Source organism: Lagenorhynchus albirostris, chromosome 12 (genome assembly GCF_949774975.1).
Source record: "Lagenorhynchus albirostris chromosome 12, mLagAlb1.1, whole genome shotgun sequence".
Lineage (NCBI taxonomy): Eukaryota > Metazoa > Chordata > Mammalia > Artiodactyla > Delphinidae > Lagenorhynchus > Lagenorhynchus albirostris.
Genome location: NC_083106.1, coordinates 11,653,731 through 11,680,423, shown reverse-complemented (window position 1 = coordinate 11,680,423; position 26,693 = coordinate 11,653,731). Strand labels below are relative to the sequence as shown.

Below are 26,693 nucleotides of genomic sequence, written 5' to 3'. Positions count from 1 at the left end.
TCTGGTGCACTTTTGATTCTCTGTAACTTGGACTTACCAGCCTTTGGACCTCTTCATCCCAAAAGAATGACCTTTCTTTGCAAAGTTAGAAAACAGTTCATGTGAAACTAGAAAGTTATTTTCCTCTTTAAGATGTTTGAAGCATCTTAAAATTGATTCAAAGTATACCTTTTAAATTTCGTCTAAATCAGATCATTGTTTTAAAATGAATAGTACAAGTGACTGACTGACTGAAATATTGCAAAGCTACACCTGGATTTTATTTTCTTCTCTCAAGTCTCAGAGGGCTCGGAAGACATCGTGGCGAGAGGACACTGACTTTTTCTTACAGGCTGATGGTCCCCGCAACCAGGAGCTGCGTGTCCCTACATTCTCAGGGTGAGCTGACTGAGATCGCTGAGTTCACTTTCATGGCAAGCAGGGGTCTGATCATAGTTTCTAACTATGATCTGGGACTGATTTGTGGTGTGGTGTGACTGAAGGACACCAAAAGGTCAAAGTGGGTCACAAGATTTGGTCCGTATCTGCATAGGGGTCTGTGCATGTGAAGTAAACGGGGCCCATCACTTAGCTGGGGGGTTGTCTTGGAAACACTAGGGCCAAGTCCGGGCTCAGGCCAATTCCAGGATTTCTACAAGTAGGATGTACTTTCTGTAATTTTTTCCCTCCACGAATCAGGGCTATCATGTACAACTGTACGGGTCACACCCTGTGTGGAATCCAGCTTGTTTTACTTCAAGTCGTGCATCCTGGCGGGGGCCGGGTGGGGTGCTGCAGCGTAGCAGGGGGGGCCTTCATCCTAATTAGCACGAGGATCGCCGGTGGCACCCCTGTCCCCAGCTAGAGAAGCAGGAACGCTGCTGACCTATGAACGCTGGACTAACTAGAGCCAGCAAACGGCAGGGTGAGGTTTCTTCCATCAGCCGCCTCACATCCTCAAGAGCGTGCTTTGTGGATTCCAGTGGACTCGGGATGCAGCTGTCTAGCTGTGCCTGAAGTAGTTTCATGTGCTGTAGGGCCCCTTCACAAATGGGAGAACTGAAATGGAGCTATTCTTAGAAAATAAGTACAGGCCGCTGAAGCTGAACCCCCTTAAACAGCTAAAGTTGACTATATTAGATGAAAGTCTGTTAAAAATACACATACACTTTCCTGCCTTCGTACACAGACTGCAGTTGGGCCTAATTACCCACTTTCTAGGCTGTCACCGGACGTAACACGTTGCTGCGGTGACTTCAGGGCCATCAGGCCGCAGACTCTTAGGCCGCCCTCTCTGTCTGGGCTTCCGGACGTGCCTCAGGGCCTGGCCAGAGCGGCGCCCACGGCTGAACACAGGAGCCGCCGCCGAATGGAAATGCGCTCATGTGGATACTTCGAGCCACTGTCTTGGCGACTCAGAAGTTATATTTGCTTCCTTCTTCTAAGTACGTCTTTAAAAGCTTCAAGAGGTATAACAACTGGATGGAAAGAAAGCAATTAAAACCCACTAGCTCGTGCGATGGTAGGAAATATATATTTGGTCTTTGTCCCAGGTTCTTGAGACAGAGCTTCTAAAATCTTTGGAATTTCCTGAGTGACAGGGGTGACAGGAGCATGTTTTGTCACTCGTAACAAGCCCCTTTCAACCACATCTGGGCTCTGTGCTAATGCGGCGACTCCTGGTGGCCCCTGGAAAGCTTCAGGACGGGGAGCAGTGGCAAGAGGAACCAACACGTGACTGAAGGATGGACCTCTCTCAGCTCCACTCCTGGAAAACTGAGCTCCATTGCCAAAGGCCAATGATTTAATCAATCCTGCTTAGGGAATGGCGCTTCCATAAAACCCCCAAATGATGGGGTTCGGAGGGCTTCGGGGTTGGTGAACGCGCTGAGGTGCTGGGAGGGTGAGAAACCTTGAGAGGGCGCGGGAGCTCTGTGCACCCTGCTCCCCATGTGATGCCCTGTGCACCCTGCTCCCCATGTGATGCCCTGTGCCTCCCTTCCATTTGGTAGTTCCTGAGTTATAGCCTTTAAAATTGATACATGACAGTGAGTTCTGTGACCCATTCTAGCAAATTACTCAACCTGAAGATGAACGGGATCGTGGAAATTGCCAATTTATGGCTATAAATGCAAGTGGCAACCTGGAACCCGCGACTGGCGACTGAAGTGGGGACAGCCTTGCGGCACCGGGCCCATAAGCTGAGGCGCTGCGCTAACGCCAGGTAGTGAATGACCAGACTAGATTAAGTCGTAGGACGCCCAGGTGCTGTCTGGAGCGTTAGGGAGTTCGTCGGTGTTGGGGAAAACACCACACATTTAGTGCCAGAAGTGTCGAGACTGAAAACAGTTCAGATGGCCTGAGTCCTGAGTGTGAGGGGTCATGACCTCCCCAGTACAGGCTCACTATAAACTGTGAGATGTCAGTTTTAGTTTGTAATGATCAAACCAAACAGAACCTCTCGGTGGCATCTCAGGTTAAATCAACATTTTGCTTGCTCCTCAGTGGCCATCAAGGTTTGTTCATCACAGGATCTGAACTAAGAGTAATGTTTACAGGCACGTTGAACAATCATAAAAACAAAGTTCTTACTCTTTGAAGGTGACTGAGGCGTTGGTAAAGAGTGCTACTGAAAAGGAAGAGAAAGCGTTCTTACCCAAGCCCTCGATGGCAGTATTTCCTTCGGAACTGAAAGGCATTCTGAACGACTCTCTCCACCAGCTTGAATGGCTGCTCTATCCTCGGCCGGGTCAGGGGGGTGAAATGCACCACCCCCGAGTCCACCTTCATGGTCAGAAAACAAACATCTTACTGCCTGGCATAATATATTAAACGATCTAGCTTCGTAGAACACAGGAGAACAGGTCATCGAGAGCAATGGTTTTCACCAACAGCCCTTTACGTGGACTTCCGTTTCATGCTCTCCAGGCACGTCAGATGCTACGCTCGCATCTGAGCTGCCGCGGAGAGCTCACGGTTGGCTGCATCTGTTCTATAATGACATCCACTAGGCCTGTGCTTGACAGTCACTTAATTTTAGAATGCAGCTTTACAGTGGCCTTTTAAGGTCAATCCGAATAATCATTAAAGTCAGTAGGCAGATAACAGATAGCATTAGAATATGTTATTTAGCTTTTGAATGAGCAGAAGATAAGCTGCAGCTGCAGTTCTGACTATAAGGCTGGACTTCAAACCAGAGAGACACGGCAGATGGGCCCCCAGGGACCACTCAGCGCTAAACTCCCCAGAGTGTCAGAGGCACTGATTAATCAGCTGGACTGAATTCATACTCGTCTGCACGGCCACATAACTTTCTGGTAGCGACTTTAAATTCCCCAGGAGGCACAGGCAGGATCCAAATAGAATGGAAACCACCACAAATATTACTGTTTAAGTGTCAAGCTGCTAGCCGGTGGCTGAAATTCTTTATCAGAAGATAAAACTTTTCAGGCATATCTGATAAGAGATTTATACCCTGCCCTATTCTAAAAATGGACTCATGGTGATTCACAAGGATCTATTCAAAATAACAACAGAAAAATACTGAAAGTAAAGACTAACGGAGAAATGGAGTCAAAGCAGTTATCGCCCACACAAAAGCCTGACAGAGACCACGGTCTAGGAAATGGGAAGTGTATTCATAATTTACAAAAGCTTTGGTCGCTAAGGGATTACTGCTAAACCTGCTACTCAGAACATCACACAGACTCTACAAAGGCTAAGCAAGTACAGCAATTTATGAAGTGTGGGTTGTACCACTGCTTTTCAGAAGGAATTCTGTATTTTCAAATTCCATAGGGGTTATCATGTTCTCTTGGGAGGACTCACTCCTAAAGCTCCTTGTGGCTACAAAATTCCTTAAAATGGGCCTGTAATATATGAGGATGGGGAAGTTTTTGTTTTGTTTTTGTTTTTAGGTTGGAGGGAAAATACTGGCATGTGACGTGAGACCGAGTGGACGAGACGGACCAAAGATGGCCAACCGGGACGGGCTTCCAGAGGTGTGAGTGGCGTTTCTCCTGCGGGGTCTGAGCTGCCTCACCACGAGCTGCCCCACCAGACCTCTGCCCCATCGTCAGTCACTGAGGCTGGCAAATGCTGGGAATGTTCTAAGCAGTCGAGTGAAAACCGCCAATGGAGAGGACTTTCCGCCTGAAAATGCTCCCCGAAATGTCCCTCAGCCTTCAGACTATTTTAGCGACAATTATACACCTTTGGTGGAAGAGCTGTTATTCCACTGCAGAGAGTGACCATCTCAATGTTCTTATTAAACTTTAATAGTTTTTCAAATTGTGTTCTATGTGTTCCTCCAAGTTCACTAACAAATAATTCCTGTGGGAAAGTAAGTGTTTTGGTTAAAAGGCCAGGACTTTCCTTGGACCATCACAAAAACACCATGGAACAGGGTCCAGGGGTCCCAGAGAGGTTTGTGGTCAGTACAGAGAGGAGAGCCCCTGGAGAGCACATGGGGCTGGGGAACCACTCTAGGGAGGGATGAAAGATGCTTCACGTGAGAGCACTTCTGTGGAAGGGAAAACAGACAGAAGTGAACTCAACTGTTCTAGACCATTCTCTTGACTTCGCCCCACCCCTTTCCACCATCTGCGTTCACTGGCATTCCTGTCCCACCTCTCGTGTTCCACCAGCCCTCTATGACTCAGGTCCTCCAACCCTTTCAATCCAATCCTTCCAAGTTAGTCAGTTCTGACAGGATTCTTCCACAGTGAGCAGCCTGCCAGTCTCCAGAGAAAATAATCTTTTAGTAAATTATGAGATAAAATTAAACCCTACCCAACCCTAAACCCATGAAATATTATCAAAACGCTAATGTTCAAATACTATTAAGACCAAAGGCACAAAAGCAGGGATAGATGCATTCTCCTTCCAGTACAGAAACTGCCACTTCCGGATTCTTTGAATTTAACATTTTGGCCTCATCTTTATTTGCCTGATTTTATTCCTTTGAGATACAGTTGATGTTTGCAAATACAGGCAATGTCTAATGTTTTTATTTAAATAAAGTTTTAAAACCCCGTATAAATACAGCAGCACCCCGTGTACACTGTAGCAGTAGACTTCTAAAGTTTGATTATAATTTTGATACCCAGTTAAGTTGGCTACTAGTGTCTTTTGGATAAAAGAAAATTTCCACTCACAATCAAATAGTTACTATTTAGTGGAGGACCACATAAAACTCGGCGTCAAAAAGGCTCTTCCTGTAACAAGTCCTGCTTCTCTGGGAAACCTGTACCACCCTGTCTTCTACTCCTGCCTCCAAACGCACTTCTCAGAGTTACTCTGTATGACAGAGCCCATTTTCTCTAGAACCACAGGAAAGCTGCTCGGTAACTACGGTAACATACAAAAATGCTTTTTACTCATAAATGAATGCTTATTTAAAATTACAACCATTATTTTTCCTTGAGTTTTAAGTCCATTAAACGGTTTGATTACAAAAAAGAGATCAGTACATAGGCACTAGATGCACTTAAAAATTCTAGTTTAAATGTTGCCAGCCCCTCTCCAAACTCAGCCTATCAGTATACCAAAATGACCTACTACGATGTCAAATTAGAGGGTTTATAGCGACTGTAAGTATTTGCCTCTCCAATCCACTATGAGGTCAGTGCTGCACAAAGCTACGGTTAATGCTTCTCAGCATGAGCAGCCCTGGCTGCAGGCAGGCTGGGGGCGGGTGTCCCATGTCCCAGGCCAGGATGTCTAGGACATGACTGGTTATGAGCTCAGAGCAGCACTGTGGGCTCACAGGAGAACTGGGGTAAGAAGCTATTCAATCTTAAATATTAGATACTGCTAACTCAGACCTTGAATCAACATGGTACAGGGAACACCAAAGACTGCGCAGCCCAGTTTCTGACTTTGAGATGATCATAATATGCCAAAGAGCTCAGTAACTACCGTATGAAAAGGTACAGAAACAATACTGGCCATTGTCGAAGAAAGGGTCTTCAACAGCTCCCACGGTGTTCGAGACCATTAAAGGATAAGCCAGTGGAGAGGAAAAACGATTAGGAAGTTACAGTTTACTTAGCCAAGATATAACCATAACTGGGAGACCATAGAAGGAATGATGAGAACAAAGAATGACTACAGGGAATAATCAGAAGGACTCCAAGAACAACACAAGAGGGATTCACAGTTCAAGGTGGTACTGTCTCAGACAGACTTGTGCAGACGGGAGTGGGAAGGGTCCAGCGATTCTGAGGTGGCCAGCACCACCTGATGGAACATGGGGTCAGGAGTTTGGGAGAGTCACATTCAGTGTCAGGTGAGATGAGAGTAAGGTGAGCACGCTGGGGGATGCCTGGTTCCTCCACCCACCAGTGTCTAGATTACTCCTCAGGGTCCTACACCGAGCTAAGGACGGTCTCCACTAGAATGTCATGGGCCCTGCAGTTACAACTTCCCCCCAACAAGGGGAGCAGTCGCAAGTCACTGCTTCCTATGCTATTACAATTATGCATCTTGTAGAAAAACATTTACAAACATGCAGATCACATTTCCTAGAACGGTTTTATTCTGCCCATAAGTCTCGTCCCAAGCCCAATTTAAGGACAGAATTTCCGCCGTAAAACCTTACAACTCAAACACTCCAACAACATTCCAGGTATTCCAAACCAAGGTATTCCATGAAGACTGACTGTTAGGACCTATAGTTCTTTCTTTAAAGTTTACAATTTGTGTTTGTTATTGAAACAATATTAATTTCTGCAGATGTTCCACCACACCTTTTGTCTCCCACAGATGTCTGAACGGTTTTTCTCTTTTCCTCCTTGGAATCATACAGAAAGAACAGATCTTAAACTGTCAGTGTTTCCTCTCAGAGCACAAGCATGTAAGAGAATGACAGGGTGAGCTGACAGCACGATGAGAAATAAGCCTAAGAGGTGCCCAGGGTGAGGGGAGGGGATGGAGAAAGCTTTTTACTGTGTATATTGTATATGTAAATATAGGTATGTATGTAAATTATGCCTACTAGCAACAACAACAAGATGAATGAGCATCTCTTGGTCCCAAGAAAGGAAACAATTTCAGGGATGTGAACACTTAATTCTAAACAAAGTACAAGAGGGACGAGAACTCACAAACGCTGGATTAGGATTTTCTGTTATCTTAGCCTGTAGTTCCCCAATGAGCACAGGGAAAACACCTTTCTGAAACCAGGACCTTTCCCACAAAGCATGACTTCGGTGTCTGTGAAAGGGCGGCACCTGGAGGCGCCTGTGTTAACTGTGCCAGGACCGTGCCCCCCTCTGTGTAGGTGGGGGAGGTCCCTGCCAGGGGAGGAGCGCGCTGTAGCGGCCCAGGGGGCGAGAGCGAGGGCCCGACCTCCGGTTTCTCATCCACAGTACAGGGAAACTCCTCGGGGACGGTTTCAATCTAAGCAAACTCACAAGGTTCTCAATTGCTGCCGCTATAAATATTACTATTATGAAAAGATTGATAAACAAATATGGATGCAAATACATTCATTCGTAATGAGTCATAACTACCAAAGAGACACTCAAGTTGACTAGTCAGTACATCCCCTTCCTATAAAAACCACCTAACAAGCTCTGTTATGCTGAGAGGGTTCTGCAGAGGCACGGAATGGGAACAAACTCATACAGACGATGCTGCAGTGGTCACTGGCCACTCACTGGCACAAGGTACAGGGTACCAGATGCTCCTAGGCCGTGTGCTCTCAGTACCCAGGCCAGCTCTCCATTTGCAGAGCTATTCTTTAAATGTGTTCATGTTGTCCAGCTCTTCCTGTTTCTGACTTGAAAGACATTGTGTCTTTTTAAAGATGAATGCCATAGCTACTGGATCTCCTCCTTTACATGCTGATTTTACTAGTTTAACTCATGGAGGTTTGGGGGACCTCCTATGTATGTAACTGGAGGTATAAAAATAAATAAGAGAAATGATTAAAACTGATGCAAGCTCTCTAATTTGGCAACATCACAAAGTCCACATGAACCCACCCAGGACCCTAGAGTGTGGGCAGGGGCTGAAATGTAGGAGACCCAGTGGGCAGAGAGAGAGAGTCACAGGGAAGGAAGACAAAGAGGAAGATGGGAAGAGGAGGAGAGAGGGGTGAGCTGAGAGCCAGGCCCAGACGAGGGGTGTTCAGCCCACTATCTGAGATACTACCAATAAGTGAGGACGTTTTTTAAAAAAAGTCCTGCTCTTCAAAATAATGTGCAAAGAGAATGCAGTGGTGAGGCCACACTAGATACATACTTACATTATTTACGAGGTTGAAAAAACTAGGCTGACCTGCCAAGTGTCACCACAAACTCCAAGACAGTCTTAATATTCTAAAAGAATGTGATAAAGACATAGAAAACAAATCCTCAAGATCCTTTCACATGAAGACATAGAAAGGAGCAACAAAATGTTGTCAAAACAAACAATAGAGCAAATGGCAGTGCAACCTACAAGCAGAAACATACACGACTTGCACAGAGCCATCGGAGCCAGGATGGCCTCTTTAGACATTTGGGGACACACAGCAACCAGAGAATAGCCATCATTTTTAACACGGTCCTCATTATAATCAACTAGTCTACAAACTACCAATTCTAAAAGATAAAGCCTTCGGGCAGCCTAAAGCATTATTTTAGAACTAAAGTAACCATAAAGATGGAGGAAGTAACGCACTGATTGTGCTCATAGCCGATACTGTTAATTTCCCACGACTGAGTAGGAAGAAAAACATTAAGATTAAATCAATCACTTTAAATTTGTGGGACTGGAACAGGTAACTATCTTACTTAATCTTACTCTGAACTTTAATTATTTTCAAGGTTGAAGAGAAAGCAAATGAGAAAAGACGCTGCTGTTTTTTTAAAATCAGAACCTTAACTTTTCATTGGAATTACGTGGGCAGCATTTTAAATACACAATGACTGGGCATCATCCCTGACAACAGAATTAAGAGCCACTGGGAGGGGCCTGGGCCTCAAGGCTTTTCTAAAGCTACATGATGCTCACGTGCTGGCAGGGGTGAGAGACGCAGGTCTGGAGAACTACTTCCCACAAAGGTCTGGTATTGTTATTACTTCTCAAATGTTCAGTCAAACTACCGATTCTTTGAGAAGAAAAAGAAAAGCTTGTCTTGACTATCCAGAGTATCATCACTAAGAAAAACACACTAAGGGAATCACATGTAATTTTTTCTTAAAAACAGATAAATAAAAACATTTTAAAGAAAACAGATGGGACTGCTGAGTCACCGGCCAGCTACTCTGCAATCACTCATGGACTTGGCACGAGTGAGAAGCAAATGTTTATATGTAAAGCTACAGAGATGTCAGAGTTCATTTGTTTCCACAGCTTAATCCAGACTACCACTGAAAGGAACGACTCATTATAATGAGACTTAAAAACACATTCTGTTCTAAATGGGGGCAGGGCTATGAGTGTATGAGGGTTTCAAAAATCACAGTATTCTGGGCCTGAATCCCACATTCCTGCTACTTATATTATGGACCTTAGTCAAGTTATTTAACTTCTCTGGAGCTTAGTTTTCTCACTTGTAAAATTAGGACTTCTGTTATCTCATAGGCTTGTTTTAAGAATTAAATACCTCAACAGTACTTAGCATATAGGAAGCAGTTTATAAATGGTAGATATTATTATTACATCAAGATTATAAAACTAAAGAGTTGCAAAATTACTTAAAATGACAGTCTCTTAAAACAGGACAAAATTATACTTTTAATCATGTAAAGGTAATGTATTATTGTTATTTTATATACTCAAAATCAGCTTCTGAATTCATTCAACAAATATTTATCATACTCGACAATAAGGCAGGCACCACTCCTGGCCCAGGAGAACCTGGCGATTAACAAGACAGAAATCCCTGCCCTTGTGCGTTCACATTCTAGAGGTCTTCACCCAGAGCAAGCAGTAGAGGGGCTCAGACGGTAGGATACTTGACTTATTCTGAAGTTTAGAAACAAAAGGATTTGTTGATTGAATGGCTCTTGGGTATGGAATCAAGGATGTTCTTAAGATCCAGGGTCTACCAAATGGCAGGATGACACTGGGAAACTGGGGAGAACTGGTGTGGGGAAAGTTGAGAGCTCAGTTCTGTCCCTGATAGGTCTGAGATGTCTATCAGTGACGTCACACTGGCAGCTTGGACATATTCGGTTGGATGTTTAAAATTTTACAACTGTAAGATGCTACGGAAAAGCCCGAACGAACTTTTTGGCCAACCCAATACAAACTTTGGGTGTTTAGCGGGGAGGGCTGGAGAAGAGACATAAACTAAGGTAAAGATAAACAAAGAGTTATCTAGGGAAGCCTCTGAACTTAAAAGATTTAATTCTCTTTAATATCCACATTGGAAGTAGATAATAATGTCAATGAATTATATTTCTCTATACACCTCTACTTTCTAGCTCCTTTCTTATACAAGAAATTCTGCCTTGGGTTAAAGGCCTGTAGTTGATAAAAGTTCTTTGCGTTTCAGAAGTTTGCCTTTTTAAAACAGGCAGCTAATGTATTAGAATATAAGTGTTCTCATCAAGGCAGAAAAATAATCAAAAAGGTTTCGAAAACAGCAATGCACATTAAAGCATGCTTAACCCATTTACCCTCGGCAAGCTGCATTACGCTAGAGGTCAGAGCTGGGAGCAGACTGGACCCTCCACCGGCCACCAGTCAGCCTCAGCACAGGTGAGTCTGCACGACAGCCACAGCAAGGAGCAAAACAAGCCAAGGCACTGAAGGGACCTGGTGGATTTCTTGCTACAGCAGTAGTAACAGTGCTGTTAGTGCCTGAAATTCAACTCTACTTCACTCAGTACTTAGACAAAGAACTGTTTATGTATCTCGATGAAATTAAGTAAGTTTATAAAGCAAAATTACAACACTATGGCTAAAAACACAAATCCACAGGCATTAGATTTCTAAGAGGAGAAAACAATATGTATCTTGCTAAATGCCAGACTTAGAAAAGATGAAAACCAACTAAAAACAACAAAAAATCCAGAAAAATCCAGATAACAGAAACATGCATATTTTTTAACATCTTTATTGGAGTATAATTGCTTTACAGTGTTGTGTTTGTTTCTGGTGTATAACAAAGTGAATCGGCTATATGTATACGTATATCCCCATATCCCCTCCCTCCAGGTGGTCGCAAAGCACCAAGCGGATCTCCCTGTGCTATGCGGCTGCTTCCCACTAGCTATTTCACATTTGGTAGTGTATATATATCAGTGCTACTCTCTCCCTTCATCCCAGCTTACCCTTCCCCCTCCCCTTGTCCTTAAGTCCATTCTCTACGTCTGTGTCTTTATTCCTGTCTTGCCCCTAGGTTCATCAGAACCATTTTTTTTTTTAGATTCTATATGAAACATGCATTTTTATTATTCACTGCTTTTAAAGAAATGGCTAACATCTAACATGGCTATTAGCAGTTGTAAAATTTTAAACATCCAATCATAAAATTATCTTTTTCTCTCTATAGTGGCTATGAATGTACAGCTTGTAGAATTAACATTACTGAGGTAGAAAAAAAATAAGAACCCAAAGTAGATGAAGATGAAATATGTCTGTACCATTATTCATGGTCTAGAACCTCAGTGTTTGATTTTGGTTCATCTAATATTTTTCATCACATTATTTTGGTGTAATTTCTTTACAATGCTTTCTAAAATCTCTAATTTACTAAGTTATAATTTATTTGTTTTTAACATCTTTATTGGAGTATAATTGCTTTACAATGGTGTGTTAGTTGCTGCTGTATAACAGAGTGAATCAGCTATATGCTTACGTATATCCCCATATCCCCTCCCTCTTGCGTCTCCCTCCCACCCTCCCTATCCCACCCCTCTAGGTGGTCACAAAGCACCGAGCTGATCTCCCTGTGCTATGTGGCTGCTTCCCACTAGCTATCTATTATACTTTAGAAATCTTTCTCAGTGGAAAGATTAATAGAAGAAAATTCAGGATACCGCCCCCCTGCCCCCGCCAAAAAAAAAAAAAAAAGACTTGTAGGTTTACTGCTCAGATTCTAGTCAACAGCTGTTGCTGGGTTTTCTTTTTACTTTTATCAAGATACATAAAAAACTGTCTTTTGAATGTTTAGTTTGAAAGTTACCAATTTTGTGACTCTTGATTTCAGACAAGTCAGAAGCACCAGAATAAACAGATAGTCTCAATTAACTGTCACTTGCGAAGCACAGTCTAGTGAAAAATATTTCAGACCATATTCTTTAATCGGGGACATAAAATAATAAACGGTATCCTCCAACATAGATAAAAATTCAGAAATAAATTATAACTATGGACTAAAACATAATATTAAAAGAAAAGAAAGTCTTTTTGGGAGCACCCAGATAACTCCCCCTCTGTATATAGTGGCACAGAAGCATTTTCAGCTTTCAGGTTTCGACACATCCTGTTGTAACAACAGCTCCCTCCCTCCCCCGCCCCTCTTTTCTGAGTTTTCCCCCAGCTCAAAAAACGAGATGGGGAATCTGGTATTTATCTCCTGGCACCACCAGCAGTTTTCCCTGCTCGGATTTCTACGTTGCTCTTCATTTGCTACTTGCAAGTTAACCTACTGGAGCTTCATCACTAACATTCAGAAGCTGTGAACTGAGCCTCAGGTATGTGGCTCCTCTTCATCATGTCTTACTGGGGTTCAATTGAAGACAACTGACAGAAGAGAGTTAAGTCACTGAAGGCTACTGACAAAAGGTATGGAAAACGAGAAGCTTCCACAATGCTTCGGGACCTAAGTATAGATCTTCAAGTATAACTCGGTTTGAACCGTACATTGTAACTCTGTTTTTAAATACTAGATTTGATATAAATAAATCTTGTCTGGAAAACTGACTTTACATTTTAATGAAATCCAGTTCAGATTTTCTTTGGGAAATAGCTCATAAATTTAACATTACAGGTTCTGTTCTATATGCAACAGATTTTAGAACCACGAGAGAGTTCTCATTTAGAACTGTTTTCCATGCTTACTTTCACAGCATGTCACCACCATCACCACCACCGCTGAAACAAAGTATGCCTTTATTCTCTACGAGACAGAAATCTGAGAGAACAGGCCACAAACTGTACCATGCTTGTGGCTGGAGGGGGAAAAAAAAAAAAGATTTCACAGCAATATAGCTAAGATGCCAGTATATTTTTATAAAGGGAAAAGAGTGACCTTCATTTTGGAGAACAAATTCTTTCTGCATAAGTTCTCCATGCAGAAGAAAGCACTTAAAGTCCACTATTCAATAGTAAGTGGGCACCATGCTAACTGAACGCAATGTCTTATTGTTTACGCCGAGTTTGGCCATCTGTAATTTATCACTGCCAGCACTTGTTAATTAAGATGAACAAGCTGTCTCCAAGTCTGAATTACACTGGAATTTATAAAATGTATTGGTTAATGGGAAGAAAAGAGTTATAATTGGGAAGCTGAGCAGAGACTGATCAACACATAAAGGTTACTCAACCAAAGTAAAAAGAAAGAAAGGAGATGCTCGCAGGGAATGCTAACAGCAGTCTCGCTCTTGAAGAAGCCCTTAAGCCGAAAATGGTCCGGGAAGGCAGTAATTGAGTGAGCTGGCTGGAGTCTGAAATGTTAAAACCCAAACCTGAAAACAGCTATTATGAAACTATAAACATGTGCTTCATTTTTTTTTCTAGAAACTTTAACTTTCGTTCTATTTTGGTCTCAGATATGAAAAGAAATTTGGAAAACAGAAAAAGAATGAACTGTAGGATGACAGGCAAAGCCAAGGCACTTTGATGCTTAGAGTGAAACTGACTCTAAGAATTCAAAACCTCAGGGAAATCTCCTGAAACTATAGAATTTACGTTTTAAGATTATGAACAAAAATAGAACAATGGAGTTCAGATAGCCCAGGATTTAACCTCTTAGGGAATCAATGTTAGAACTATATTAAACTATACAACTGTATTAAAAGTAACACAGGCATGGATTCACATCACTGCAGATATTTCACAAAAGCCAGGCATCAACCTCCCTGGTGAGTCTCTGAAGCTACGCCACTTGCTCATTTGCTCTATTAATTCCCTCCGCAGTCTTTTTTTCTGTGTGAGAAAGGGAGTGAGTGAGGGGATGGTTAACGGTGCTTTGTCTCTAGATGTAGCATTCTCCCTGCTTCCAACAGGAAGTACACAGGAGGATTTCACCCGGAATTGCTGTGGTAAAGGGGGACAAGGGTGCAAGGTGCAGTGAGGTGGGAAGAGGTGGGGAAGTGGGCACTGCCGATCTTGCCACTGAGGTCTGTGTGGCGTGCGGCGATCTACTACCTAAGTGTCCTAATCTGAAACAACACTGATGGCCAAGATTACATCTATGGTTTCCTTCATCTCTAAGTTCCTATGAAAACAAATGAAATCGGCCTAAGGAAGGAACAGAAAAAAAAAATCCAGATGTCATTAAATATCAAATGTCACGTGACATAATATAAATTTTAGAAATACTAATAACAATGTCAATTGTAATTTACTGAGTACCTTCTATGGGTTAGATATTGTTCTATACCATTTAAAATTCTTTCATGTATATGAAACTCCATGATATAGATACTATAATCCTCCCTGCTTTCCAGAAGAGAATACTGAGGCACAGAGAGGTTCTGGAAAGCCAAGATTTGACCCAAGTGCTTTAGATTCAGAGCTCATACTGCCTTTTGTGACAAATATATGAATCATGATAGAGCCATTCTAATACATCACTCAAAAATTCAGAAACACAAAAAGGTCAATATTGCTGTATTTCAGAAACCATTATATTTTCCTCAAAGAAGGCAGTAAGTACTGCCTGATTAAAACACAGCACGTCACAAAGGAAGTACTATCTATTCCCTCTTACTAAACGGAAGGAAGGAAGGGAGGGAGGAAAAAAGTGTAAATTATTTTTGAATCTCTCTCATACAAATAATGATGTGGTTACTTCTGGTATGTATTTGCACGATTCAATGTCACTACTTCTGAATCGTTTTGAATAACCGGTTTTGCAGCAGACTACTTCATTTGGGTCAGGGAACGATTCTGGTCCCAACTAGAAAGGATCTCACATTCTCCTAAGCAAAAGACAGTGGCTTAATTGTTTCAGTTTTGAGTAAGCTGTACCTGAAGGGAAACAACTGCTCACTTAGGTAAGGATTTTGCAAGCTGGAAATTAGAGATAATCATGCCAGTGACTTTGATTTCTTTTACTACTTTCTTCTCCTTCTTAAACAATTCACCTGGGCCACGTGAATGACACATGGAGAGTGTCTGATACATTTTAAAAAATAAAATCATTTTTTGAATGCTTCAAACTTTTCTAATATATATTTATAAATCCTTTTTAACAGGTGGGTTTAAACTATTCTTCCTTATTACCTATAGAGTATTTTAACTAGAAATAAGTTTTTAAAACCTGTAATACTATTAAAATTCTATATCAGGGCTTCCCTGGTGGCGCAGTGGTTGGAAGTCCACCTGCCGATGCAGGGGACGCGGGTTCGTGCCCCGATCCGCGAAGATCCCACATGCCGCGGAGCGGCTCGTCCCCTGAGCCATGGCCGCTGAGCCTGCGCGTCCGGAGCCTGTGCTCCGCAACGGGAGAGGCCACAACAGTGAGAGGCCCGCGTACCGCAAAAAAAAAAAAAAAAAAAATTCTATATCAGATATCCTACAGCTGGCGTTCCATGTCTAAAATCTCCTAATAAGGCACACAGACAACTTCAGCAGAGCTTAAATTTTAAATAAAAGAACGAAGTGGACAGCCCTCTCCTTTATGCCATGTATCAAGCACCACCCAACCAAAATCACTCAGGACAATGGCAGCCTCTGTGGGCCTGGTGTGAGCTTTTCTCCTGGGAAGCAGTGTCCTCATCCACTGCTGGGCCTATTCAGATGGGTTCTCAGCTCCCACTGTACACAGAAGTCTTTTTGTTTTTTCTTTCTTTCAACCCTGATTTTGTCTTCTTTCCCCAGCCTTTTGTTACCTGGTTCTCTACTGTACAGAAATAGCTACAATTCTGAGCGAGAGCCATCAGGATTTTCTAGGAGGACAAAGGTAACGGTGACGTTATGATCTCGGCGGGTCTCCAGCTCCTTGCTTTTGCCCTGGCCTTAACTGGGGTCTCTGGAGTGCTCATGGCCACCCTGCTGCCCAACTGGAAGGTGAATGTGGACCCGGGCTCCAACATCATCACAGCCATCGTGCAGATGCAAGGGCTGTGGATGGACTGCACGTGGTATAGCACCGGGATGTTCAGCTGCACCTTGAAGTACTCCGTCCTGGCCCTCCCCACCCACGTGCAGGCCGCTCGGGCCGCCATGGTCCTGGCCTGTGTCCTGTCTGCTGTGGGGATGTGCACTGCCACAATCGGGATGAAATGCATTCGCTTAGGAGGGGACAGGGAAACCAAGAGTTACGCTTGTTTTGCTGGGGGAGTCTGCCTCATGTCTGCGGGGATCTCTGGTTTAATACCGACAGTGTGGTACACGAAGGAGATCATAGCAAACTTTGTGGATGTGACAGTTCCAGAAAGCAACAAACATGAACCCGGAGGAGCTGTCTACATTGGATTCATTTCGGCCATGCTGCTGTTTATCTCTGGCATGATTTTCTGTATAAAAAAGGATTCGGAGGCTTGGCTCCACCCATCCAAGCAGGAGCACGTCCCCACCACACAGCCAGAGGACCGTTCAGCAAACAGCCTGAAGGATTATGTGTGAATAACTGTGGGATGCACATGACTTAAGTGCCTGCTGTGATTTCTGTCTTTATTTTAGATTAAATACAAGAATTGTGCTTGCCTTTCTCTACAAAGAATGTAAAATACTTAAAAAATGAAGTTGTTCGAAATGCCAACAAACTTCATGTACAATTATATCTGTTTTAGATGATTTTTCCATTATTGTTGTCATGTTTTATCTAAAGGTTTATAATGGAAAGAGGTTCTGATTATATTAATAAGGCAATGGAATTGATGGCTTTTTTTTCCTTTTTAAGATAAATTGTTGATACATCTTCCTAACTGGTACTTCACTGGATTTTATAAAAGAGCTCCACTGCCAAGTATAAAAAGCACCTTGTCCTGGTGTTAACCCAGGATACCCTCTGCTTCTGCTCCCTCTCCTTGGCAACCCCACAGTCACCTGCTTCTGTTTTCGAGCCCCTCTATAGGCCTGCGCCTTACGACGCAGGGAGGAGCTGCCCGCCTCCTTCACAGGATGCCCAAACAGGCCACCCCAAGTCCCCACCTACTGTCATCTCCCTGGCTCTGTTGACATTTTAGGAAAAATATCTCCATATAATATGGCATTCAAAGATTAGGCAGAAATAAAGAAATTGGTAAATGCTACCACAGCAAAGCAAAACCAAACCAAACCCAAACTGAAATCTCTAGGACTTGTAAAGCATCAAGTACAAGCTAAGTGAGAACATGAAGAGTTTGTTTTAAAATGGCTTAAGAACTGCCCTGTTCTGGCTGCTAATAAGAGGATTCTCCAGATTAAGTTCATTTTCCTCTATCATTTTTGATTTACCCCTATCATTTAATATCGCACTGATTAGTATCTGGATGATAAAGGTTACTTTCAAGTTGTCATTTTTTTTCTTTTAGGTTTGACTCATGTTAACAAAAATGTTTTTATAAATGAGCTGTTTCAATTGGTTAATGGATGTGAAAAGAATTCTTAAAGAATAAAAGATGCTTTAAAAGATGTTAAATTATGATATGTAATTCAAACACTATAAGAAAATAAAAATTGAATTTTCTAATGTGCAAAGGTAACATTGTACACTGTTGTTTCTAACAATTTATTTGTTCATTTACGCTTAGGTATTGTTCATAATACAGTGGTAAAGGGGAAAAAGGCTACTTCATTGTACATTAATAACTCATGAAGTGGGAAGTTATCTTTTATGTGAGTAAATAATTTTGGATTGTGCATACAGACATACAGACTAAAATTTTTTTTTTTTTTTTTTTAATTTATTGGTTGCACTGGGTCTTAGTTGTGGCATGCTGGCTCCTTAGTTGTGGAATGTGAACTCTTAGTTGCGGCATGTGAACTCTTAGTTGCGGCATGCATGTGGGATCTAGTTCCCCGACCGGGGATCAAACCCAGGCCTCCCGCATTGGGAGCACGGAGTCTTCTGCACTGCGCCACCAGGGAAGTCCCCAGACTAAAATGTTTTATACCTGTTTTATTTGGTAGATCATCCTCTTCTGTATCATCATTACATATTAACAGAATAGCTAAAATAAAGGTACGATTTCACATGGGAATTAGGAAGGCATTGAAAGTATATACTCCTGGACTTCCCTGGTGGCGCAGTGGTTAAGAATCCACCTGCCAATGCAGGGGACACGGGCTTGAGCTCTGGTCCGGGAAGATCCCACATGCCGCGGAGCAACTAAGCCTGTGTGCCACAACTACTGAGCCTGAGCTCTAGAGCCTGCAAGCCACAACTACTGAGCCCGTGTGCTACAACTACTGAGCCCATGCACCACAACTACTGAAGCCCTAGAGCCCGTGCTCTGCAACAAGAAGACACAGCAATGAGAAGCCCGCGCACCGCAATGAAGAGCAGACCCTGCTTGCCTCAACTAGAGAAAGCCCGCGTGCAGCAACGAAGACCCAACGCAGCCAAAAATTTTAAAAAATTAAAAAAAAAAAGAAAGTATATATTCCTTTTGAGCGGTCAAGATACTTTCTAAACAAATGCCATCTATATTTTCAGCTATATGACTTGAGAATATACTGACGTCTGCGGATTTCCATCATAGCCTATAATTTTGCAGAATCCTGTTGCATATCTCTTACCTCCAATAATTTTGTTCATTTCATTGTGCTTCCTACATATAAAAAATGTGTCATCTGCAAAAATGCAATTTTGTTTCTTCCTTCCTTGGATTTATAATACTTATTGCTTATTTTATTCTTGAGTACATATGGAAGCATAACTAACGTTAAATTAGATTGTAACAGTAAATACTCTTATTTCTATTCAACACTTATTTTATCTGATTTTTAAGGAGGACAACTCAGGTATTTTTTTCTAATTATAAAACTGGTTTTTAGTTTACATATTTATTTCTTTTACACTCATCCACTTTCAAAAAGCATTTGAGTCAACTTACAATAAAACTGCTGGTCCGATAAACAGAAAAACCAAAAGATAAAGAAGAAAGGTTAAAATGACAAAAGGAAGAGAGAAAGGATGCTATTAAATAATCCTGGTTGAAGGTTGCTGAAGCAATTAAATATGAAATGTAGTTTAGAACTTCCCACACAACCAAGTCGGAGAAGGCCACATAAGGAACCTGATAGTTTTGTCTCCTGGAGGAAACCAACAGAGGCCGTTGCTGCTGCCATACTGCCCCGCCCCCCCATTCCCCAGCTGTTCTGAGCGCTGGGTGCTAATGGCTCATAGATGTGGAGCCGCCTCTACTACAAGGTGAGGGCACCAACTGTTCCTAGGAGGTGGCCAGGAGCCAGATCGACTGACAATGGTACAACAGCCACCCCTTGCCTCGAGGGAGGACAAAACCTGTGGGGCCGTTTGTGCCCCAGCGCCCCGCTTCAGACCTTACCCTGGGACCCCCGTGGGACCAGGCTGAAGCTGCGTCTCCAAGCGCAACAACACCCTTGCTTAGCTTTTGCCCTGCCTTGGCCTGCTTCCCTCACTCCTCCTCTTCAGAGTCTCCTCAATACATCAGTTTCCCGAAAATCCTTACCCCAATCTCTGCTTCTAGGAAGCCAGACCAAATACAAAAGAGTATTAGTTAAGCAGAAAAATATTAGTCTTCTGACCTTAGGTCCAAAGGATTTTCAAATACAGGGTAACAGACAGAAGTAACAGCCTCAGTATCAGATTCAAAAAACACAAAAGCATGAAAAATGGCTGTTTCTTATGTGGACCCATCCACTTACTAAGCTTATTTGACCAGAGGTCGAGGCCTCAATAGCTGGGGGCTCGTAGCTGAAAGCTTCTAAGATGCTGTTCTCAAAGGTCATGCGTGGATGCCCCAAAGTGCTGACCTTTTCTTTATGTCACAGGTGTAGCATCATTAATTCATCTAAGATTGAATTGACACAACTTATGCTTTAAATCTGTACCATGTTTGGGAGTTGCTTGCTCCATGTGCCATACTTCTAAACAGGCAAAACTATATATAAGTTATATGTATGTCTTAAAAGTTATAATCCACATTATTGTATCAGGATATAACAACTTAGTCCATAAATATTTGTTTATAATCATAACAGTAAGCTCTACCTTTCACTGACTGCCTCCCTGTGTGAGGTACTCCTGTTAGCACCGTATATTGATTATTTCTATTCCTCACCAACAATCCTTCAAGGGTGGCATTATTGCCCCAATCTGATGTATTATTAACTTATCAGCTTATTAACATGACCAAGTTCTCCTAACTAGGAGCGCTGGAATTCCAGGAGGCCCAGCTGACTTCAAAGTACTTCTAGTTCTTCCACTGCTGTGTACTGCCTCTGTTGTATCAATCAGAAGAGCCGGTTGCAATTCTCAGATTGTATCTAAGTGACTTTTCTACGAGGTTGGGGTACAGGACAGTGGTGTGGGAAGGATGTTAAATCACCAGACCCATGACCACAATTTATAAAAGAAAAAAGATGACATAGAATTTTGAGGGACTAGCTAATGGCTCAGGACTTCTCACACTTGAGTATGGTTGTCCCTCAGTATCTGTGGGGGATTGGTTCCAGGAACCCTACACATACCAAAATCAGAGGACACTTATATAAGGTGGCATAGCATTTGCACAGAACCCTTATATAAGGTGGCATAGCATTTGCACAGAACCCACACACATAGCATTTGCACAGAACCCTTATATAAGGTGGCATAGCATTTGCACAGAACCCACACACATCCTCCCGTATACTTTCAATCATCTCTAGATTACTTATAATACCTAATACAATGTAAATGGTATGTAAATAAATAGTTGTCCTATATTTGGCAAATTCAAGTTTTGCTTTTTGGAACATCCTGGAATTTGTTTTTCTTGACTATTTTTAATCTGGGTGTTGGCTGAATCCACCAACGTGGAACCCGTGGATACGGAGGGCCGACTGTAATGTGCAGACTAGTTGAAATAAAAATTACTGTGAAACCCCAGAAATATATGAATTCTCAGGGGTCTTCAGATGCCAGCTTGAGAAACTTCAGAAACAAGTCTTACGTTCTCATGGAAGCATTTTTCAACTGTGAATCTGCACTGCAAAAGAGACATTTTGTTTTCTAATTGGTAAAATAATTTTATGAACTCAACAGTGAAATTAAAATACAAAATTTTAAAAATTCTAACTTAAAAATCCATATATTACAAACTCTAGTAGTTTACGAAACATCAGAGTAGACCAGTTAGTCTAATTTTAAGAACCTAAGAGGCTGTGTTTTCTGTAAATAGAAAAGAATTTGGGGTTCAAACTTTGGGGACTGGCCTAGAGAAGTTAATGAGAGGGAAGAATCTGGCAAGAATTGAGCTCAACTACTTAGGAGCAGGGTGTAGTTGTAACAGCTCCACAGCTGTGAGAGTTCTGCCATTAAAGCTTGATTAAGTTAATTTAAAGACTGATAATTAGAAGGGTTAACCGATTCTCACAGGAAAACTCCTAAGATGGTTATAAATAAGCCCTTCTTGTTATATCACACAGGAAGTTCTCCGTATCTATTCTTAGAGTTTTGGTTGAGAACAAGCACTGAAGTTTAGTAAATTTCTTCTGGGCATATTTTACCTGTGTTATGCTTATGACTTTCTCTTCTTGCGTTTAAAAGGGATTAGCCAGAGGGACACCCTTGTACTGTTATTTTTATCATCTCTGTACGAACTCTTCCCCATTCTTACTTAAGAAAATGAATTTTTAAAGATTTGCTCAATGTAACTATCAGTCAAATATTTTCTGGCTTTCCTCAGAGCATTCCTGATTTGCCCTAATATGGTAAAACTACTTCAGAGCAGCAGCATATTCTTTTACAACTAAAATTTAATCATTTGATTTATTGTTTTCCTTTATCATAATACATTCTCTCTCCTCTTTGAAAACTGCTTTCCTGGATTAAAAATAAATCCTCTGCATGTAGTATTTACAACATGATGAAAAGCACATACAGAAAACTGCTATGAGTATGTTTAATTTGCCAAAAAGCAAACATCCTCAATAAAAAGAGAATCAAAGACATAGTTAGCTTTTTAACGAATAATAGTTTCATAAGACCTTAATCCTGGAGGAAAAGTACTTTAACTTTTGTGGATAAATAATATGTGGATCTTGTCCCTAAATCAAAGATAAAGTTGACAATAACCTCTAAACACCATCAATTACTCTCAACTAGGTAACTAAAACAAAGAGTTAGAAACTTTCCACTAAAAATATTCTAATATCTACCCTGAGAAACCCCTGGTAAAATGTAGATGTCTAAAGATTCTGGATTACAGCAATCACCATAACTTTAAAAGCCTAAAAGTGAAGACAGTGGTTTCTGATATAACTGGCTCTTATACTACTGAAAAAGCTATATACACATATATATACGCACTACGAGAAGAGAGAAGGCTATATGGTGACTTGGTTTTCTTTATTACAATGGCCACCTATTCTAGGATAAAAATATCCCTGAGAGCACCACTGGGTTAAATCTGATCATGATCTATATCTCCAATCATTAAGTTCTGTCTAGGATCTAATAAGGATCTATTATTTTGGAAGAAGTCATTTACAATATCTGAAAGCTTGAGATGCTGAAGGGAGGTAATACTGACCTTGATTTAGAAAAAGCTGACAATTAAGTCTGTTATAAAAGTGGAAGATGGACTGAATTCCTAAAGTCACCCGAAAGCGTGGCTAACTGTGGTTGACAACATGGCAGAGGACGTGGAAGGTGGCAGCAAAGGCCATGGAGATGCCTCAGATCACGGTTCAATTTGTACAAACAGGTCAAACGCTATTGGTCAGGGGCTCCATTCTAAATCTATAACTTACGTCTATACCTAAATCTAAAAACCACATGATTTTTTCACGATATCTACTTATATTAGTGAATGTCAAACAACGTAAGGGAAACTTTGCAAGACTTGAGAGTTTCAGCAAGAAGAAAGCTGTCCCTCGCTAGCTGTGCGCTCCCTGAAGGCAGATGTCTGACTGGGCTACCGCTCCTGTCACCACCCCCTCTCTGCCCAGCTAGGGCTTTTCATGCGGCTGGGGCTCAGGATATCTTCAATGAAGAAATAAATAAGTTTTTAGAGCACACGTCCTGTAGTAACTCATCCAGCAGTGCTTTTGCTAAACTAGACACTGGCTTACTGATTTGTACTTTTGTCAGAGAAGCCTGGTTTCTGTAATTAGCACTTACTCTTCTGTGATTAGCATATAATAGTCAGAGTCTAGTTTAATATCCAACTAGTTTTCCACAGATGACTGATCACAAGTAATACTGTCAAAACAAAGTCTCTCAAAAAAATGGGGGAAAAATCATGATAAATATAATATGTTCGGATCTTTACAGCGACATCAGCATCCTGGCAGCATGACTTGTCTCTCTTTCTCTCCCCTTTTATATACAATTCATCATTCATAACCGAACAGAAAAAAGTGCCTCTGCACGTTACACCGGACCAACCAGGAGATTTCCACCCACCTGTGCTTCAGGAAGTAGACAGACAGGACCGGGAAGGGGACTGTGGACCCCAGGAAGGCAGTAAGCCTGCCCCACACCCAGCACCTTGATGGGGGTGGGGTGGGGGGAAGTGAAACTGGCGACTGAAAACCGCAGCAGACGCTCAGGGAGACAGAGAACTTGCAGACGTCCAGACAAACAGAGGGAGAACCAGGCACGCCACCGGAGCGTGATAAAGACAAGCGTGGAGCTGAGAAGGAGGAACTGAGGAGTGAGCCCCCCTCCTTCCCTAGAGCGACACAGCAACGTGCTGGGCTTTCACCAGGACAGTGGTGACCTCGCTTCACAGAGGTGGAAAGAGAAAGGGGCGAGTAACCGACCTCCTGGCTGCACAGATCGCAACTAGATGGACCTGCTTCTCTCCAGCAGCATCTGGATTTCTGAGGAGGGACCTCCATGACTGGGACGAGGGAGAGGAAAGGGAAAGAGGCAGACAGGAATAACAGAGTGCATGGAAGGTGCTGTTCTCTGCTGTCTGCCTTGGGATTTCAGCAAGGGGTCTGCCATGGACCTCTGGGCGGACCCCCACTTGAGGACCGTCCCTACTGGGCTGTGAGCACTCAGAGCCTCAGGTGCTAAGCCAAAACCTTCCGCCGCTCTGCCACCGACTTTTTCTGCCGAACTTTTTTTTTTTTTTTAACACCCCCTTCAGAGTGCAGCCCCAAAGCCAGATCAGGTCAAGAGAAACCAAAAACTTGAGCTATAGCGCCACCTTCTGGAAAACAAAAGAAGGGTTTCTATTTGCCAGTCTTATTTTAACAAAAGTAAAACTGTGTGCTACTTCAAATGAGATGGCAGAGGCACAATTCATCAAACACGATGAAAAACTGGTAATATGGTATTCACAAAAAGAAAATGATAATTCTCCAGTAACTAAACTCAAAGGCACAGAATATTGTAATCTAACTTACAAAGAATTCAGAATAGCTGTTACGATGAAATTCAGTGAGCTACAAATAAATTCAGAAAGGCAATTCGATGAACTCAGGAATAAAATGAGTAAAAAGGAGTTCTTTACCAGAGAGATTGAAATTTTAAAAAAGAACCAAATTCTGGAGCTGAAGAATTCAATGAATGATATGAAAAATACATTGGAGAGCTTAAGAAATAGGGCAGATCAGACCAAAGAAAGAATTAGCAACTTGGAAGACAGGAATTTAGAAATGACTCAGGGGTGAGAACTAAGGTTTTTAAAAAGTGAAGAAATCCTAGGAAAGCTATCAGATATGATGAGAAAAACAAATATAAGAATAATCGGTCTTCCTAAAGGAGAAGAGAGCAGAGAATGTATTTAGAGAATTAATTGCTGAGAACTTCTCAAACCTGGGGAAAGAATTAAGCATACATGTCCAAGAAGCTAATAGAATATCCTATCACCTCAATGTAAAAAGACCTTACCCAAGATACATTATAATGAAACTGTCAAAAATCAATGATAGAGAAAGAATCTTAAAGGCAGCAGGGGGCGGTGGGGGGGGGAGGGGGGGAGGGGAGGAAAGTAACCTACAAAGGAACCCCCACTAGGCTATCAGCAGATTTCTCAGCAGAAACACTACAGGCCAGGAGAGAATGGAATGACATATTCAAAGTGTTGAAAGATAAAAACTGCCAGCCAAGAATACTTTATCCAGCAAAGTTATCCTTCAAGTATAATGAACAAGTAAAGGCTTTCCCAGACAAACACAAAGTGAGGGAGTTCACCACTAGACCTGCCTTGCAAGAAATGCTGAAAAGGAATTCTTCAAGCTAAAATAAAAAGACACTAATAATGACATTAAAGCAACAAAAGAAAGTGCACAATACTCTTGCAAAGGTGAAAAACAGTCAGAATTAGAAAACTTTATATTAGAATGGTGTGTTAACCACAATTATAGCATAAAGGCTTAAGGAAAAGAATATTAAGGATAACTACAGCTATTACAATTTCTCTGTGAATCCACAGCATAAAAAGTGAGATATCGAAGATATAAAAGAGGAAGAGTGAAAGGGTGGAAACTTTATAGACAAAGATAAGGTGCTATCAGCATAAAAAGAAGTGTTTTGTTTCTGAGATGTTTTACGTAAGCCACATGGCAACCACAAAGCCAAACTCGATAGTAGAGTCATGAAAGATAAAAAAGGGAAGACTGAGCAAGTGACCATGGAAACCCACCACATTAGAAAGGCAGACAGAAACAGAGAGGCAAAAGAAACAATGGTGATACAAAACAACCAGAAGGCAAATGGTAAGATGGCAGCAGTAAACCCTTGTATGTCAATAACCACTCTAAATATAAGTGGACTGCATTCACCAATCAAAAGGTACACAATGACTGCATGGATTAAAAAACCAAAACCCAACTGTATGCTGCCTACAGGAAGCTCACTTCGGCTCTAAAGACACACATAGGCTCAAAGTGAAGGAATGGAAGTGGAAACCAAAAGAAACTGGGTAGAGCCACACTTGTATCAGACAAAATAGACTTCAAGCCAAAAAATAACAAGTGACAAACAAGGTTGTTATGTAATGATAAAAGGGTCAATACATCTTGAAGATATTGATATAATAATGGTAAATACATATACACTCAACATTGGAGCACTGAAATATATTAAGCAAATACAGTAAGTCCCCTACATACAAACCTTCAAGTTGTGAACTTTCAAAGATGTGAACGTGCCCCTGTATGCCAGCTGTTGTGCTGTACTACTGTACTTTTCAAGGTACTGTACTGTAAGATTAAAAGTGTTTTTTAAAATTTTTGTGGGTTTTTTAATGTATTATTTGTGTGAAAAGTATTATAAACCTATTACAGTACAGTACTATAGAGCCGATTGTGTTAGTTGGGTACCTAGGCTTTGTTGGACTTAGGAAAAATTGGACTTAAGGACACACTCTCGGAATGGAACTCATTCGTATGTAGGGGACTTACTGTACTAACATATCCAAAGGGAGAAATAGACAACAATGCAATAATATGCCACTGTCAGCAATGGACAGATCATCCAG

The 26,693-nt window shown here is 41.8% G+C and overlaps 2 protein-coding genes and 1 long non-coding RNA gene across 4 annotated transcripts in view; 2 read left to right on the top strand and 1 right to left on the bottom strand.

The window, feature by feature from the left end:
• The window catches only part of TFB1M (transcription factor B1, mitochondrial), a 60,042-nt gene that overhangs the window by 2,883 nt on the left and 30,466 nt on the right, over positions 1–26,693 (bottom strand). For both annotated transcript variants that reach the window (XM_060167265.1, XM_060167264.1), the window contains exon 6: positions 2,636–2,763. In XM_060167265.1, the coding sequence (XP_060023248.1) occupies positions 2,636–2,763 (128 nt within the window). The remainder of the gene's footprint in view (positions 1–2,635; positions 2,764–26,693) is intronic.
• LOC132530236 (uncharacterized) lies at positions 179–4,269 on the top strand. Its single transcript, XR_009543741.1, has 2 exons — positions 179–378; positions 3,897–4,269. It is a non-coding gene; the product is annotated as an uncharacterized LOC132530236 (long non-coding RNA).
• CLDN20 (claudin 20) lies at positions 12,677–16,713 on the top strand. The gene is made up of 2 exons (XM_060168378.1): positions 12,677–12,705; positions 15,967–16,713. Exon 2 carries the CDS (start codon positions 16,063–16,065, stop codon positions 16,711–16,713), a length of 651 nt encoding a protein of 216 aa, XP_060024361.1. The 5' UTR covers positions 12,677–12,705; positions 15,967–16,062.